Raw genomic sequence first — 18,344 nt, 5'->3', positions numbered from 1 at the left:
CCGGCGGTGGTGGTGGGGGGGGGTCTGTTGGAGTAAAAGAGATATGTTTGGAGATGAAATTGAACTCTACCGGCGAGTTGGAGGACAGAAGAGCGAGAGAGGGAGGTTAGCAGGGTGGAATAATATACATTATGTATGATGGGAGAGAGAGAGTAGCCCCTGTAGCGTTAGCGCGCTAGCGTTTGTTTAAGGGATTAAAACGGGCCGTCTTATTAGCCGTCATCTGAGGAGTTCTCCATTCAGCTTCTCATTAGCGATGCCTTTCACACCGCTGCGGCTAATTTACCTCGTCTTCAAATATTTTCATTTAAACAAAAGAGGAAGAGGACTTTTATTATTTATTTTAATATAAGAGCTTTCATACCAGCTAAGCTGCCCACCAGGGAGGTCCCAGAGTGTGTGTGTGTGTGTGTTAAATGGATAACGTTGTGTGTGTGTTGAGCGTTCACTTATTTTTAAATACATATTTTTTTTTTTACTTTGTATTCTGGGACAAGTGCAAAAAATATGTAATAATAATAAAATAAAATAAAAGCTTGGTTTCCTGCACCTTTTTTTTCCAATATTTTTTTTAAACCAATATTTTGACTTTGTATCCTGGGACAAGTGTGCCATTTTATGAGTGTGTGTTTGTGTTTTATATTTGTTCTGAGGTGGATTTCAAAGTGTGTGATCAGGGGAACATTTTTTATTTAAACAAAAAAGGAAGAGGACTTTTATTATTTATTAAGAGCTTTTGTACCAGCTAATCTGCCCACCAGGGAGGTCCCAAAGTGTGTATGTGTATTAAGTGGAGAACTGTGTGTGTGTGTGTTTAAAACTCGACTCCCGCACTTCGGTTGTTTAACTTTCTTTAATTCAATATTCTTTTACTCAATATTTTGACTTTGTATCCTGGGACAAGGGTGACATTTCATGTGTGTGTGTATGTATGTGTGTGTGCTGCGGCTGAGCTGATATTAAGTAAATGTGTGTGAATGCATTATGTTTGTTCTGAGGGGGATTTAAAAGTGTGTGTGTGCGGACGAAAGCGCTTCCTACCACCTGAGGGGGAACGCTCGATATTTGCAGAGTAGAAAGTGTTCACAGCGTGTGCTTGACACACAAACACACACACACACACATACACACTTGTGCAAATGTGTGGTTGCAGATACACAAACATGACTGTACCCATCAGCTAATGTTTAATATTCATAACTGCTGTATGATCTTGGCCATAATGCTGTATCTCAGTTTTAGTGTGTTATCCATCTCCTTAAAGCCTAGGGCGTCTTTGTGAAGAAAAGCAATTCTATTTTTACATCCTTAGAGAGTTCTTTGCCATGAGGTGCCATGTTGAATATCCAGTAGCCATTATGAGAGAACTGAACACAAAACACCAAACTTAACAGGCCTGCTCACCTGCTTAACAGGCCTATTCACACCTGAGCCCTTGTAACACTAACAAGTCACATGACACCAGGGAGGGAAAATGGCAAATTGGGCACAATTGTTTGTTTGGTTCACTTTAGCTGCTAGTAAATCTTCAGTGTTGTCACATAAAAACACACACACACACACATATATATATATATATATATATATATATATATATATATATATATATATATATATATATATATATATATATATATATATATACAGTGTTATACAGTTCAATTAAAGGTAATGTAATGTACAGCTCTGGAAAAAATAAGATAAAATTGAAAACCTCTGGAATATAATCAAAAGAAAGATGGATGATCACAAGCCATCAAACCAAGCTGAACTGCATGAATTTTTGCACCAAGAGTGGCATAAATTTAATCAAAAGCAGTGTGTAAGACTGGTGTTGGAGAACATGCCAAGATGCATGAAAACTGTGATTTAAAACCAGGGTTATTCCACCAAATATTGATTTCTGAACTCTTAAAACTTTATGAATATGAACTTGTTTTCTTTGCATTATTTGAGGTCTGAAAGCTCTACATATTTTTTGTTATTTCAGCCATCTCTCATTTTCTGCAAATAAATGCTCTAAATGACCATATTTTTATTTGGAATTTGGGAGAAATGTTGTCAGTAGTTTATAGAATAAAACAACAATGTTTTTTTTTTTACTCAAACAGAAGTGGTCTGTTAATTTTTCCACAGGTGTATTTTTCTGAATATATGTACAGGTATGATCACATCTGGTCTGTTTTATATCTGCAAACAAAGACAGCTCCTGTGTTCACTTCAGGCAATATAAAACTGTTTCCGATTATGATTTCAGAACATTTATTCATCTTTTCTCTCTCTGGAAAAGTAAAGACGTTCAATTTGAGTGTCAGAATTGAGCGACAGCTGAACAAAAGAAGTGACAGGTCGGACTGAAGATGTCAGGCAGCGCATGATGTGGTGTAACCCCTGGGCTGGTGAAGGGCCCGGCCCGGCCCGAGGCCAGGCTTAGCTGTGGGAGGTCAGAGCATTGTCTGATTGTCTGAGAATCTCTTAGTGCTGTTTGTTTCTCGTTCGTGTGGACGAGAGACAAAATACTCGCTGCAGGAATTCCGTCTGCATTACTGTCGTTTTTATTATTCCTCTTCCTGCGACTCTCACTGTAAAACACTAAACCTGAACTAAACCTGAGCTAAACCTTCATATTTTATATTTAGCTAATAGAACATGTAGGCTATCTGTTAGAAGCAAGTTGTCCTCATGCTCTGTTTTTTCATGTGGAGTTCCTCAAGGGGCAATTCTTGGTCCCATTTTATTTTCTTTATAAATGCTCCCCTTAGGAAATTTGACTAATCATTTTTATCATACAGTAATTCATCATTTTTATGCTAATTATACACAGCTTTATCTTTCAGTTAATAAGAACAGTTTCAGTTTATTTAAGAGTATTATTGAAAGTATTCAAGTGAAAGCTGTGTTTAATTTCCTCAAATTAAACAAGGGACAAAAGAAAGCTGGACCCATTTAATGTTGTCAGTGACCTTAAGTAGACTTTGGGTCAATGGCTATATTTACAAATATCCTAGATCCTTATCCAAATATTGGTGTCATTTGTGATTCTGGGCTGAATTTCTAAATGCATATAACATAGCTCATATACAGTAGGCTTGCTATTTTAAAATTTTTCAAATTTTCAACAATCATAAAAATGTTTTCCTTTCAAGACACTATTTATATGTCTTAGTTCGAGGGAAATGGCTTGGCTGCGGTTTGTCCCGAATGCAGTTTCCTGTGTATTGCATGGGACTAAATGAAGGGAGCATATTACTGCTTTACTTATCTCTGCTTTATTGCTGCTTTTTGAATTGAGATAAAATTTTGAATCTACCAGATCAGGCAATGAAGGAAGATGGGTTAAAATATACAGTATCTCTGAACTGGGGCCAGGACACTGAGCAAGTCTAATCTGGGGCTTTTAATAGTCCCAAGATAAAACAGAAACATAATAGGGGCCAGGCTTTTTCCATTTTAGATATCAGACATTCTGTTTCAAAGAAGATTTTTATTTTTAAAAAAATATTTAAATCACACCTATGACATCTCCTCATCTGCCAATGGAGTAAGCTAATTTTTCCTTCTTCATTTTTTTTTAAATAAGCAACCTCAAAATGAATGAAGTAAAACTTAATAAGGCAAAATCACAGATTTTTGGCTTTGATTTGATCAAGAGAATCAGATCTACTTGACTTTTAACTATGTTGTAACTATTTTGAGTTGAAATTCTTAAAATAAGGTGTTCTTCTTTAAATATTCCTAGGATAAGCAAAATAATCTTAGACGTACTATGCTAAGTAAGACAAAAAATCTTTAGTGAAATTAAATATCTTAATTTGCTAAGGTTTTGGTTTTTGTTTTTTTGCAGTGTTTAATGAACCAAAAATTCTGGCAGAAGGGGTAAGCTATTTTGGTACCACTTTAAAATAAGACTACCTTTATAAAGGGTTTATAACTGGTTTAGTTTATTAATGGTTACTACTTAGGTTGTAAATGCCTTAAAAATCATTAATAATCAGTTATAACACATACGTAGAAATGTACATAGACCTGTTGTTTGCCAAATAGTGGACCAACAGCCACATAACTGATCATTAATGATCATTTTAAGGCATTTACAAACTAATTAGTAACCAATGATAAACTAATGCTAAACCATTTATAAACCTTTTATAAAGGTAGTCTTATTTTAAAGTGGTACAGCTATTTCTTTTTGTAATATAATTTCTTAAAATAAGCATAATCTTAAAAAATCCTTCATTCTAAATCTCAAATTTAGACAAAAGGATCACAATAACTTGACTGGTGACATTTTCTGCTTATTTTTAGTTTAAATTACTTAAAAAAAGGTAAAAATTCTAAGTGAGACTGGTTATGGTTGTTGCTTTTAAAATAAGCAAAATAATCGCACACTTACACCTGAGCTAAAGCCGCCATGTTTATAGCTGGCCTGTTGCTATACAGTATAAATATACGTATATTCAGAAGCATCACATGACTCACAGGCGCCAAAGCCATGAAAACCCAGACAGAGTGTGTTAACAAAGTAATTATGTAATTACCCTGCAAACACACACACACACACACACACACACACACACACACACACACACACACACACACACACACACACACACACCTCACTCTCCCACACACACACTCTCAGACTCTGGGTGGTGTAATGTGGGTGTTGTTTGCTATTTCGTAGACTTAGCGACACATTGCTCAACCCGACCTCAAATCCTCCAGCCCAGCACCGCCAGTGTTCACCCGACCAGCACCGCCAGAACCACGGCCTGCTGTTACACCATCACTAAACCACACACACATTACAGCTCTCTCAAAACCTGACCAGCATCTCAGCCCATCAATTAGCCCTATCAGTTGTTTTAGATGCTAAAATGCCTGATTAAAGCCTAAGCTCTGTAAAGTCATCCCACTAATCCAGTCTGCCTGCCGTTACCAGCAGCCGCAGTCGGGCCCATTCACAGAGAGTCTGAAACTGTCCTTGTTGTTTGTTTTATTCTTCTTAGTTGATTTTTTCTAAATTATTAAAAAAAAAATAGATTTTTCCATTAGTTATTTAATTGTGTTACTAACTGGGATTGTTAAAAAACTACCTCTAAATAAATTTAACTTTTTTATCCACAAAGATAAGTAAAAATATATATTTTTATCATTAAATAATGTACTGTATTATGATTTTTTCCATTTCCTTTTTTACTCTTTCTTTAAGGGCATTTTTTAACACTATTATTTTAAGTGCATTCTTAGTGACTTTTTAACTTTGTCTTTAGGAACAATTTAGCCTAACTTCATAAAAATGTTATTATTTCAAATCTTACAACAACAAAATGTAAGTACATGTATTTCAAATACATATAAGTATTTAAATATAAGCAAGAAATAATACAATTCTTATGAAGTTAAGCTAAATTGTTCTTAAAGACAAAGTTAAAAAGGCACTAAGAGTATGTTTAAAATAATCATTAAAATGTTAAAAAAAGAAAGGATCAAAAAGGAAAGGAAAAAGTTATAATTTGGTACATTATTTTAAGGCAAAAATATATCTTTTAAAGTAATTTCTTTTTAAAAACTTAACTATGGCCAAAGATAATCTTCCAGTCTTTCTTTACACCCATTTGTTAAGGACAGTTTGTAAATATTTTATTAATTTAATTTATATGATTTCATTCTATTATTTATACTTATTAACAATTATAAGAACTTTTAAAGTACAGTATGCCATAGGACATCTGCTCAATTTTTTTTTTATAAGATTATTAAAAATGTTTATCTTGCTTTTAATTGAGTAACTTTCTAGACTTTCCAGATTGTTCCAGAAAAGTTACTGTAGTATTTAGTATGGTATAGTATGGTCAAATAGCATTAGCCTCTGCTAGCCTGTGTGAGTGTGTGTGATGTGGGGGATTCCCTGCAGGTGTGTTGGCAGTGTTGGTGTTGTGGGCAGGTTTGGGGGCAGGGAGGTGTTGGGGGGGTGCAGGGTTGAGTCCCAGGCCGGGGAAGTCTCAGACATGGGTGGCTTTAGTGTTAAAGGTTAGGATTTACTGCTCAAACACAGGGTGGTCTTTACCCGACTTACAGACCCAATCTACCATAGCAGCCGGGCTTTACTCTACATCTTTCTACCTCTCTTTCTCTCTCTCTCTCTTTCTCTCTCTCTCTCTCTTTCTTTGAAACACTTGTTTTACTCATTATCGTTGTCACTGAGGCTTTACTGTGTCCCAGCCTCTGATTGCACTCATTTAAAGATTTTGTCGGTTCTTGTTCTCCGCTTTGAAGGTGGTACGTTTTACTTTACTTTGCTATGCAAACATCACATGAAAGAACCTCGTTTTTAGAGAAACGCTCATCAAAGTGGAGCAGAACCAGGACTAAAGCTAGAAGAACACAGCGACGGTTTTAATTGCAGATTTAAGCTTTTAAATGGTTTTGATGGTTAGAGTTGGTTTATTTGTGTTTGTTTTTCTCAACAGCTTCATCATTGACTGGGTGATTTGTAACAATCCTTGATCGTTCCAGGGAATACGCTGCATGTCTAAAGTTTAGACAGTATGAATTAGTTGAAATAGTTTTAATACTGTTTGATTATGATTTACAGTTTGATGAATTTTTTTTGTAAAATACAAAAATATGTATTGTGTCTTTTACAGAATACACTTACTTAGAAAGTACCATATTTTTCGTACTATAAGGCACACTATTAATAAACATCTATTTTCTGGTCGTTTTTCATACACAAGGCGCACCTAAATTTAAGGCACATTATGCATCACTAGTACAGAACAGGGGTGTCACCATCTTTTCCTTATAATTCAGCAGGTCTTCCCCCTGGGTGGTGAGACCTGTAAAGCTAAGCTAAGCTAAAACTGTAACTTTTAAAACAAAAAAATAATAAAAACTTTTTTTTTTAAGTCAAACGGGCAATGGACATTAATCTACACAGATTTCTCGCCTAAAAAATGTTTATTTGGGTGAGTAAAGTGATTCCATTTATTTACAATAAGCTTAGATTTGCAGATTTCCACTAAGGCTAGCCACGGTTAGTGGCTAATGCCACCCAACAAAGCCACAGTGAGGAACCCTGAGTGTTCTGGTAAGCCAGGTGATATTAGCTAGCGGTTTGTCCAATGTAAATGCTTATGGTACAGAAGTGCTAGCCGTGGTTAGCAGCATGCTACAGTACCTCCTGCTCTTCTTTAATGCAGAGAAACAGATACAGGTCTACAGTCTGTAATTATAGAACTACAAAGTGTCCTATATGATCAGTGAAGTTAAAATAATGGATAATGTGTGTAGAAACAAGGAGGTGGTCATGATGTTATGTTTTATTGAACCCCTAAGGCAAATAAAATATTTCAAGATAACGAATGTAACAAGTGATTTTCCGCTAGATACAAGTACCAGTCAAATATTTTACTTTTTTTCTTTATTTTATTTATTTTCTACATTGTAGAATAATATTAAAGACGTGAAAACAATTAAGGGAAACATATGGAATTATGTAGTAAACCAAAAAAGTGTTAGTCCTCTTCAATCCCCTGATCTAAACCTGATCAACTGAGATGGTAATTTGAGGTGATTTGGGATGAGCTGGAGCTTCACAGCATGAAAGAAAAGCAACAACTATTGTTCAGCACCTCCAGGAACTCCTTCCTTCAAGACGCTGAAAAAACTATTCCAGGTGACTCTACCTAATAAAGACACTGAGATTAAAATACCAAGAGTGTGCAGATCTGTCCTCAAAGCTAAATGTGGCGACTTAGAAAAATCTAAAATATAAAACATATTCTGGATGTGTTCCTGTATAGCTTTAATGTCTTCCATATTAAATTTACAATGTAAAAAAAAAATCATAAAAAGAAAGAAAACACACTGAATGAGAGGAGGTGTGCCCAAACGTTTGACTGGCACTGTACATACGGGTCACATACATAAATGTTTTGGTTAATAAAGTTAATTCTGTAAGCTCAGTGCTGATTGGCTCTCGTTGTCTTTTTAGATATTCTGATATTTCAGGCCAGAATTCCATTACACTCAAGCAGTTCTGGGACATGGGCCTACGGTGCCACCATCTGGCAGTATCTCTCTCTCTCTCTCTCTCTCTCTCTCTCTCACACACACACACGCACACACACACATGCACTCACTAAATATAATAATTAAGGGAGAAATCTTTTGATCCCCATCTAAATATTGTGAAAGACAACTCAGCCCCTTTGACATTTTTTCTGCTGCAGGCTATATTTGCGCGGCAGTATTTACCTACGCTGGCATTTTGGGTGTTTGTCAATTTTCTTTATGAGGCTGTTCTGCGCCCGAGCGGGGATGTGCTGGCTGACTGCACGTTTGCTGGGGTAACGGGGTGATATTTGCGTGGACTGACAGAACACGCCAGCAGCTCTTCATATGTGTTTTGGCAATCTGAGAAAACTATACAGCGCTGTTATCTGTTTATATCTCTCGCTGTCAATCAAAGCATCCGACAGCGGAGCACTGAAAACACCTGAATAACCTGAAACAGCTTCAAACTCTAGAGCACCTCGGAGACAAGATAATTACATCATGATAACATAACACACTCACACACTCCCTGGACACTGTATCAGAACACCTGATGCGCAGTGCGGGTTTGAATAACTTGGCAAATAAGATGTAAGAACGTAATAGGTGTTCCTAATGAAGTGGCAAGAGAAGTACAAGTTAGTAGATGTTTCTGGAAGCACATGGTCAAACTTTATGGGTTACCAATGAAGTGGCCAGTGAGTGGAAGCTCAAGTACAAAAGGTGTTTCCAATAAAGTGGCCAGTGAGTGTGACTAAGCACCTGTCTCCACTCGTCTGTCCTCTGTCTCTCCCTTTGATGTCTGTATTGCAGCTTCTTCTGTCTCCTCTTAAAGGAGAGTAAGGGCCGCACCATAGCTGTGAGACACTGATTGATGAGACATGTTGAGAAAGAGAGAGAGAGAGAGAGAGAGAACAAGAACGAGAGAGAGAGAAATTAAAAAGTAAAGAAGAAAGAGAAAGAATACAGAACAAAATGAAAGAAAACAGAGCATAGAGAGAAGGGTAAAGAAAGAGATACAGAGATAAAGGAGTGGAAATTGATAGAAATATAAGGAAATGAAGTAAAGAATGAAAGAATTAAAGAGAAAGAAGAGGAGAATGGATAGAGAAAGAGAAGCAAGAAAAATAAAAAACAGTGATAAAGAGATGACGTAAATAAGAGAGATAAGAGAAATGGAGAAAAAGAGAAAATGAAGCAATAGAGAAAGGGATGGGAGAGAGAGAAAAAGATAGAGAGACAATAAATAATAAGAGAGAAAAAAGAGAGACAGAGGGGAATGGAAGAGAGAGAGAGATAAAGGAAATGAAGTGAGAGAAAAAAACACAATAGGGATGAAAGAAAGACAAAGTAAAGAAAGTGATGGATATGAAGGAATGAGAAGAGGAAAATGTGCGAGTTGAACACTGATGCCTTGTTTTTTTTGATGGGTTGGTGTGACTCTAGGCCTCTGGAGCCTTAGATTAGATCAGTGTATAATATTACAGTTCACCCGGACCCTCACAGCACAGCGCTCCGGCCCCCCGGTGGCCCCCAGGGGCCCCCGGCGTCCACTGTGACCAGTCTGTGTTTGTGCAGGCCGGCCCCGGCAGTGCGGTCGGAGGCTGGTGTGTCAGATGATAGTGTTGTGGATGATGGATAATGGTTTCAAAGAGCAGCGAAGGGCACTGTGGAGCCTGTATACTGGGATGTGCATATAAACACAGAAAGTGCTGAGGGGTCAGACTGGGAGGACTGGACTGGACTGGACTGGAAGCAAGGCCAGATGGGTGCAGGGATGCTGATCCAGGACAAGAGTGTTTGGCAGATGGTTCATGGTGCACGCCTGCCATCTAGTGGCTAAATTAGGGAAATGCAAGATGATTTTAATGCGTTTAGCCCATATATGAACCCCAAAAATCCACTACTGGGGGGTGTTATACCCCTTTAGCACACAACTCAGGACAATAGCATTAGGCAAAGGGCCAACAGCAAGTCCTATTGTACTGGCAGCACTTCTCTTCTACTGGGACTAGACAAGCAGTGTGTGTGCATTTGCAGATTTAATAGAGATGATGTACAGGCAATGTATTTTTTCCGGACATTAAGAAGGCTATCATCACCCATTAAACAATAGAAGAAGAAAAAGAAGCAGTGTTGTGGCGATATCCGACTTATCTCAACATGCAGATGCATTAAGCGGAGGTATAGGTTAAAACAGATTATGCTGGTGAGTTCTGCATCTACTGTAACTGTAGATTAACCCTTATATATAAACAGAAATAAAAGAAATCAGAGGGGGATCTAACAGAATCTGATACACTCATGCTGCAGCAGGATGCACCTGCACTTGAAGGGAGTCGAATTCTGGCAGGGTGGTGGAATTAGGCACAATAATTGGAAAGTGCAGCTCGCTGAATTGGTAACACGCTTTTGTCCAACTCACACAATTTTAGAAACCAATCAGTGTGAAGTATAGGGAGACTCATTTTTGAATACCATGAACAATATTATACCCTGAAATATCACGCCATATCACACACTCCTAATTATCACATCAAGTTACTACTTTATTGCTGTTTTTAGCAAAAGGCAAATTCACTCTGTTCTCTTTTCCCAATATTTATCTACTAGAGACTAGAGATTATATCTGTCCAGTATCATTTATTTTACTTTAGTCCTGGATATATGGAGATATTTGGAGTGCATTATTACTATCATGCCATTCTGGATCAATAACTTCTGTTACAAATCTGATATAATTCATATCTCAGTGTGCCATATCATATTGTATGCAATAATACAATTAATTTTCATTTTGTTGCAGTAGTGTATTTAAAAAATATATATATTTTTTTTAATTCAGTGTTTTGTCATATTGGCAAGAGTATCGTTATCATTAAATTACCATGAAATATTGTGATATTATTTTAGGGCCATATCGCCCACCCCTAGCGCTCAGTCACTAAACTGCAGTGTGAAACCAAAACTAACCGGACTAAATGTACAAAATACAATGTAGCCCACGCATGGAGCTTGGTTTTAATAATGATCTTGACTTTCAGGAAGAAAGAACTCCATTTAGGAGTTCTAATAATGAGATAAAGTCCATCTTTATGGAACAAGTATAGAAAATAAGTCAAAATCAACATAGACACACACTTTTATAAGGCTGATTTTATTACAAACCCTGTTTACAGTCCCAATACAAACACACAACACCTGTCTGTCTGTCTATCTGTGTTTTTTGTTCTGATAACAGATATTTGTTCCATCCTAAGAGTTTTGCTCATTACCCATACATAGACTTTATGAACGACAGAGATATATTACATATTATATTATATATCTTATAATATTATATATTATAAGTTCATGGATTTTCTGATGTTTGCTGCTGGTGCTGCAGGTGGCATTGGTCTGTTTTTCTGCACAGTGTTCAGATAATTCATGAAAAACACATCCCTGAGAGTGCTGGAAACTGTGGCCACTGTCATAGTGATGAATGATGTCATCATAGTGACAGGACATCTCCATTTTGACTGATGCTATCCCAGCAAATTATGCTGTTGCTGTACCTACAGAGGACTTCTCCATTTGGACTGATGTTGTCAAAGCAACTGATGCTGTTGCCTTAGTGACAGACGTCATAATTTTGTCGGATAGAATCATTATTACAAATAATGATGTTATAGTGACTAAATGACTGAGGACGGCATAATTTTGACGCATGTTGTTGCCATAGCAACTGAAGATGTCATTGTAATAGCAAACATCACCATTTCAACTGAAGATGTCATACTGACTGATGCTGTTGTAGCTACAAAATGCTGAGTGATGATGTCACAGCAAACAATGTAATTTTGGCAGTAATGGAGAGCGGAATAATTCTGACTGATATTGATGTTGTTGCCGTAGTAACAGAAGTCATTCATTATTTTGACTGATGTCATTTTAGTCACAGAATTATCATTATTATGAACAATGATGTTGTAGTGACTTAATGACTGAGGACGGCATCATTTTGAATGATTTTGCTGTTGTCATAGTAACTGAAGATGTTATTATGATAGAAGACATCACCATTTAAACTGATGCTGTCAAAGTAACTGATGCTGTAAGCTACAACATTCTGACTGATGAAGTCATACCAACCAACATAGTTATTGCAGTGATGGAGAGTGGCATAATTCTAACTGATACTAATACTGATGACATCACAGCAACCAATGCTGTTGCCATAGTGACAGAGGTCATCGGCCATTATCATTATTCTGACCGATGATGTTATAGTGACTTAATGACAGAGGACGGCATCATTTTGACTCCTGTTGATGTTGCCATAGCAACCGAGGATGCCATTATGATAAAAGACATCACCATTTGGACTCATGCTGTTAAAGTGACTGTTGCTCTTGTAGCTGCAAACGATGTCGTTTTGGTAGTAATGGAGAGCGGAATAATTTCGACTGATATTGATGACATTCCAGCGACTGATGCTGTTGAGATCATCATTTTGACTGATGTCATTGTTGTCACAGAATCATCATTAATATGACCGATGATGTTGTCCTGACTTAATGACGGCATCATTTTGAATGATGTTGCTGTTGTTATAGCAAATGAGGATGTTATTATGATAGAGGACATCACCATTTGGACTGATGCTGTCACAGCGGCTGATGCTGTTGTAGCTACAACATTTTGACTGATGAGGTCATAGAAACCAATGTTGTTTTTGCAGCAACAGAGCGTGGATTAAATCTGACTGATACTGATATTGATGACGTCACAGCCACTGATGCTCTTGCCATAGTAACAGAGGTCAGTCATTATTTTAACTGATGATGTCATTGTAAACATAGAATCCTCTTTATTTTTACCAATGATGTTGTAGTGACTTAATGACTGAGGACGGCACCATTCTAACTGATGTTGCTGTTGTTATAGCAACTGAGGATGTCATTGTGATAGAGGACATCAACATTTCACCCGAAGATGTCAAAGCAATGCAGATGATGGATTATGTTGATACTTATGATGTCATACTGTCTGATGCTGTTGCTCTAGTGATGGAGGTTGGTCATCATTGTGACTGATGCTGCTGTCATTTTGACAGCAGATGTTATGATGTAATGGCTGCAAAACTTGGACTTGATGACAGCTTCAGCTCATAGTGTTATCACCGTGCGGATACTGAGAGATAAAAAAAGATGTGATAATTAAATTAAATTAAATTCCATACATTTTTCCCTAAAATTCCTTTATTTAAATAATTACTTTAGTAATTTCTGAAACTATTAACCTACACTTCATTTTCTTTCCTTTTCCTTCTTTCCTTCCTTAAAAGTAGCCTAACGCATGTATAACATAGGATGCCTGGGTGTTGTTGGACATATATAGTGTCTAAATAAAAAATAATAAAATAAATAAAAAACAGTAAAAAATAAACACTTCTAATAACGTACTGTATACTTATTAAAGCAATTTTTTTTAAGTTTGTCTAGTTGGGGGAACATCCGCCTCACCTTTTACCGCTGATCAGCAGCTCGAAGGCCTGGTTAATCTGATCCAGGGGCAGTGTGTGGGTCACAAACTCATCCAACAGCAGCCGACCACTCAGGTAGTCCTCCACCAGCCGGGGCACGCCGTCCACACTCTTCCATCCTTGGGTATATATTAATAATATTAATATTAATCAAAAGCATATCGATATTATTAATAATACATTCTACTAAATTATACTTTAAACACAATTATACCAGTGCAAATTATATAAGAGCATTGTTGATCTGTGTTCTTACCGCCAAAATATGTTCCTTTTAGAGTGCGTCCCAGAAGGAGGTCTATAGGTGCCAGGGACATGTCCTCCAGCTCTGTCCAGCCCACAATCACGCAGGTACCCCATGCTGGTTTGCATGACTCCAGTGCTGCCCTCTGGTGGTAAAACATTACATTAACTGTTAGAATTCACAGATTCAAATCTTGGGCCAAAAAGACTATTCCCATTTTCATGAAGAAGTAGAAAAGAACAGAATGCAAATCCTTAAATATGTCTGACTTTTCTTTTCTTTCTTTCTAAATAAAATAACATGTGATACAAGTACATGAGGACGCATGACGTGGCCGGAAGAACTCCCACGAAAAGCGACCCAACACCCCAGTTTTTAGAATTAATATATTACTCTTAGCAGAGATGGTCGTTCCAGCACACTGGTACCATTAAACACAATATTTCATCCCTTCTTCACTCAAAAATAAGCTTCCCGTTTAAAAACTAAATAATACGGACTGCCACTTTAATGTTATATCAAACTGTAACCTATAATTTAATCCTTTACTTACATAATTGTATGGAAAATATCAAAGATTGTTAACACAAATAATAATAAATTAATAGTAACCACAGCAGGCAATAAAGATATCCTTTAGTCCAGTAATAGATGCAATAAGTCTGTTCCATATTGCATCATACAAGATCACACAATATCAGTATAATCTTTAAACAGATTTGAAAAAATCTACATCAATCATAATAGCAATATTCTGTCTTGAATAGAGTCTATTTTGTATTGGTTTAGCGGTTTTAAGGGGATTTTTGGTATAACTGTTTATATCTGCAGTTTAAATGCATGCAGTAAATATTCTGCACTTTAGATTTGTGGTAGTTTTATTTTTTTGTTACTTTACATAATTTTCATTATGTTGTTATTATTTTCTATTAGTCCAAAATCTTTTTACCTACTACTGTAAAAAGATATTGTTGAAAAAAATCCTTACAATTTTGTGATATTATTTTAGGGCCACATTGCTCAGAATATCTATTAATCTCACCATAACAGCCACATTCCCCACACACTCAAAGCTGTAGTCGGGTCCTCCGCCGGTCCTCTCTCTCAGAACCTCCTGAATGGGTTTACTGTGATCTTTAGGGTTTATGAACTCCGTCACTCCAAACTTCTTGGCGATCTCAAGTTTATCTGGGTTGATGTCGACGCCGATGATCCTGCTGGCCCCGGCGTTCCTGCAGCCCATAACGGCAGCCAGACCCACGGCACCCAAACCGAACACAGCGCAGACTGAACCGGCTTCAACCTGCAGACCCAAACTGAGTATTAGCTTCATTAAACACAACCTGAATAAAACTGTCTGATCCACAATGTATATACACACACACACACACAAACTCACTTTGCCTGTGTTCAGAACAGCTCCGTATCCAGTAGCCACTCCACAGCCCAGCAGGCAGACCCGGTCAAGCGGGGCATCCGGGTGGATTTTGGTGATGTTGTGTTCTGGTACCACTGTATACTCACTGAAGGTACTAACTCCAATAAACTGGTACACCTGCTGCCCCCTACAGGTGATCCTGCTCGTACCATCTGCTAAAACACCCTGCTGAGTGTTTTCCCTGAAAGAGAGAGAGAGAGAGAGAGATACTCAGTGTACAGAACTACTTTCTTCGTAGTACAGCTTTACAGTAGTACAGTACTACAGTGTGTTTGTTCCTACCAGTTCTCTGAGCACAGATTAGATTTGCTGCTCAGACAGCACTCACACTGTTTACACTGGGGCAGGAACAGGGGGATCACCTTATCACCTGTAAACAGATTAATAATAATAATAATAATAATAGAAGAGCCTTAATTTATTTAAAATATTAAACGGTAACAATTGGAGGTTAGTGTATGATTTAATGGCTGTCTAATCAACTAACAGCAGAATGTAAAAATAAGTAGCAGTAGCAGAAAGTGTGTGTGTGTCTGTGTGTGTGAGCGTGTGTTTAAAATTTGTACCTGGTGAGAAACCTAGCACTCCTGGCCCAATGCTCTCCACCACTCCAGCCCCCTCGTGTCCCAGTATTAGTGGAAAGGGGCGGGGCGCCATTCCTTTACCACACTCATACAGATACGCCCAGTCTGTGTGGCACACACCACTCGCTTCCACCTGAAAAGTCACATTAACAAAAACTGTTCTTAAAACAGAACACTCAGCAATGAATAAAAAAATTGTTTACATCAATCAGTCAATCAATCAATCAATAAACCTTACTACCCACTTATTTGTCTGTCTATTTGTCTGTAATTCTATATGAATTTTGAAAATTAGTAATGTACATTCAGGCCTGCAGCTGAACAATGACCTTAATTCGGACTTCATGAGCTTTGGGTGGAGCGACCTCAACCTCTTCTATACTCAGCGGTTTCCCCACCTCCCAGGCCACGGCCGCCTTACACCTGATCACCTGCAGCACAGGTAAACACACCAACATCATTACTGTGTTACTTAGAAAATATATGGGAAATGGAAAAAAGACCAGCGATGACAATGACAAAGGACAAATGATTGAATTAATTAATATACCACAAGCAGTTTACCTGATTATCAGTTCCCATTTTAGCCACTCAGCCAATCAGAGATGGAGTATATGTCTTTATTCTAAAAAATAAATAAGTACATAATACATTCATAAATAAATTACAAAACACAACACCCTTTCTACACTCAAACCCTTGAAACAAATAACCATATATCAATCATTTGTCATACAGTAAATGGAAATGACTTCAATAATATTTATTAATCATTATATCTTATATCTAATGTGTATGTTTGTTCACATATATAACAAAAATAATTATTATGACAGGCCAATGTAAAATGTATTTATACATACATGATAAATTACAAAGCTGGTAATGTACAGTAAATGTTTGAAATGCATTTTGAAGACGTTGAACAGTAAATCAGAGCAGTCTTTCAGTACTGTAACTGAAGGTATACACTAAACTGAAGCCTGTGCTTGTGATTAAACTGCACGGAGTGTATTTTACTGAGCAGGTGTGTGAGAGTAGGGTAGTTATAGATCAGTACAGGCTGTATTACAGAACTCACACTGTAAAAATACAAATATTACTGACCTTTAATCTGCACAGAACTGACTCACACTGACTGCTCTACAGCTTCTTCTCTACACACCTTCCACAGCATTACTGAACACTGTCAACAACACTGCCCTCTACAGGCATTACCTCATAACAGCACAATGTTTTCTGTGGTTTCCAATCAATGCACAAAAATGCACACACATTTCTTGTTCATATTTAAAATAAATATATATATATATATATATATATATATATATATATATATATATATATATATATATATATATATATATATATATATATATATATATATATTTCGTGTGTGACACCAGCACTACTGTGTGGGTGTTACTGGAGTAGAGCAGGAACAGAGTTGCCAGGTTCACGGTTTTTCATCCAAATTGGGCTTGTTTGAAAAGTTTTTTAAAAATTTACTGTGGATGCCAAACGTTCTATAACACAAAAACAAAAACAAAACATACTGTTTAATTAAATAACTGACAACCTGCAGGGATTCAAAATAAATGTAGCAGAATACAGAGAGAGAGAGAGAGAGAGAGAGAGAGAGAGAGAAAGAGAGAAAGAGAGAAAGAGAGTGAGAGAGACTTTACACCCCACTTTATTAAATCGCTCTTTGAAAAAAATATTATAAAAGACACTTTAATAAAAAACAATAATATTCCAATATTTTGGTCATACAGTGTAATAGTAATACTACTAATTATGTCCCTATAAACAAAACGTTTCAAATATAGTAAATTTAGCCTTTAAAAGTTAAAACAAAGTAAATAAATGAGTCTTTACGTTTAGAGCACTTGGAAATTTGTGAAAAATTAAATTGTCAATAAAGTGATTTAATTTTGTCATAATATTTTCACACATGTTTGGAAAAATAAAAGTGCAAAACAGTATTTGTACTTTCATTTTAGTTTTATTTTTGGCAGGATTTACCTTCCATAGGAAATAGCTCTAGTAATCATTTTGCTCTTTAAATCCCGTTCAGATTTTACCAGAGCTGGTTTATGAAGAGCCTAACGTTATATCAGAAAATTACTGTGAACCGCTAGAGGGCGCCCGAGAGTGAGTCCAAAATTAATTACTAAAAAGGAGTTAAAGCTACACAGCTAAAGTTTAAAAACTTTAAATATTATATCTGCATGCCTGAAACATGTGATATTGTTTCTGTGTTAGGGGAAATTACGATTTTTTTTTCAGTATTAAATTACTGAACATTAATAAACTATAATTTTGCTCAGTTACTCCATATGAACCCATTCATTTTGCATTTACCAGAAGAGTTTCTCAAGCAGGCAGTCTCCTCTTTATATTAGAGATTCTCTGATTTTTTTTAAATTTTTTTTTTAGACCTGGCAACCCTGAGCAGAGAGGACAAAGCTTCCAAAATTAAAGCCACCT

The 18,344-nt window shown here is 36.7% G+C and overlaps 1 protein-coding gene across 2 annotated transcripts; it reads right to left on the bottom strand.

Annotated features, from left to right (window-relative positions):
* Positions 1-11,211: 11,211 nt before the first annotated feature.
* Positions 11,212-17,061, bottom strand: adh5l (alcohol dehydrogenase 5-like). 2 transcript variants are annotated; one of them, XM_007245517.4, is made up of 11 exons: positions 16,962-17,061; positions 16,419-16,479; positions 16,184-16,285; positions 15,837-15,987; positions 15,553-15,640; positions 15,232-15,451; positions 14,875-15,135; positions 13,845-13,977; positions 13,569-13,707; positions 13,350-13,446; positions 11,212-13,236 (listed from the first exon to the last, which is right to left on the bottom strand). In XM_007245517.4, the coding sequence occupies exons 2-10, from the start codon at positions 16,434-16,436 to the stop codon at positions 13,395-13,397; spliced, it is 1,164 nt and encodes a 387-aa protein (XP_007245579.3). In that variant the 5' UTR covers positions 16,437-16,479; positions 16,962-17,061; the 3' UTR covers positions 11,212-13,236; positions 13,350-13,394. The 2 variants fall into 2 exon arrangements, with proteins under 2 accessions (XP_007245579.3, XP_007245580.3); XM_007245518.4 differs by lacking the exon at positions 13,350-13,446.
* Between the last annotated feature and the right edge of the window lie 1,283 nt (positions 17,062-18,344).

Source organism: Astyanax mexicanus, chromosome 10 (assembly GCF_023375975.1).
Source record: "Astyanax mexicanus isolate ESR-SI-001 chromosome 10, AstMex3_surface, whole genome shotgun sequence".
Taxonomy (NCBI): Eukaryota; Metazoa; Chordata; class Actinopteri; order Characiformes; family Acestrorhamphidae; genus Astyanax; species Astyanax mexicanus.
This window is presented reverse-complemented; position numbering and strand designations above follow the sequence as displayed.

Excerpts from the sequence above, each read along its gene's own strand:
- adh5l (XM_007245517.4), bottom strand. Across the intron at positions 15,136-15,231 it reads CTGTTCTGAACACAGGCAAA|GTTGAAGCCGGTTCAGTCTG; the intron begins GTGAGTTTGTGT and ends TTGGGTCTGCAG. Across the intron at positions 13,978-14,874 it reads TGGGGAATGTGGCTGTTATG|AGGGCAGCACTGGAGTCATG; the intron begins GTGAGATTAATA and ends TTTTACCACCAG.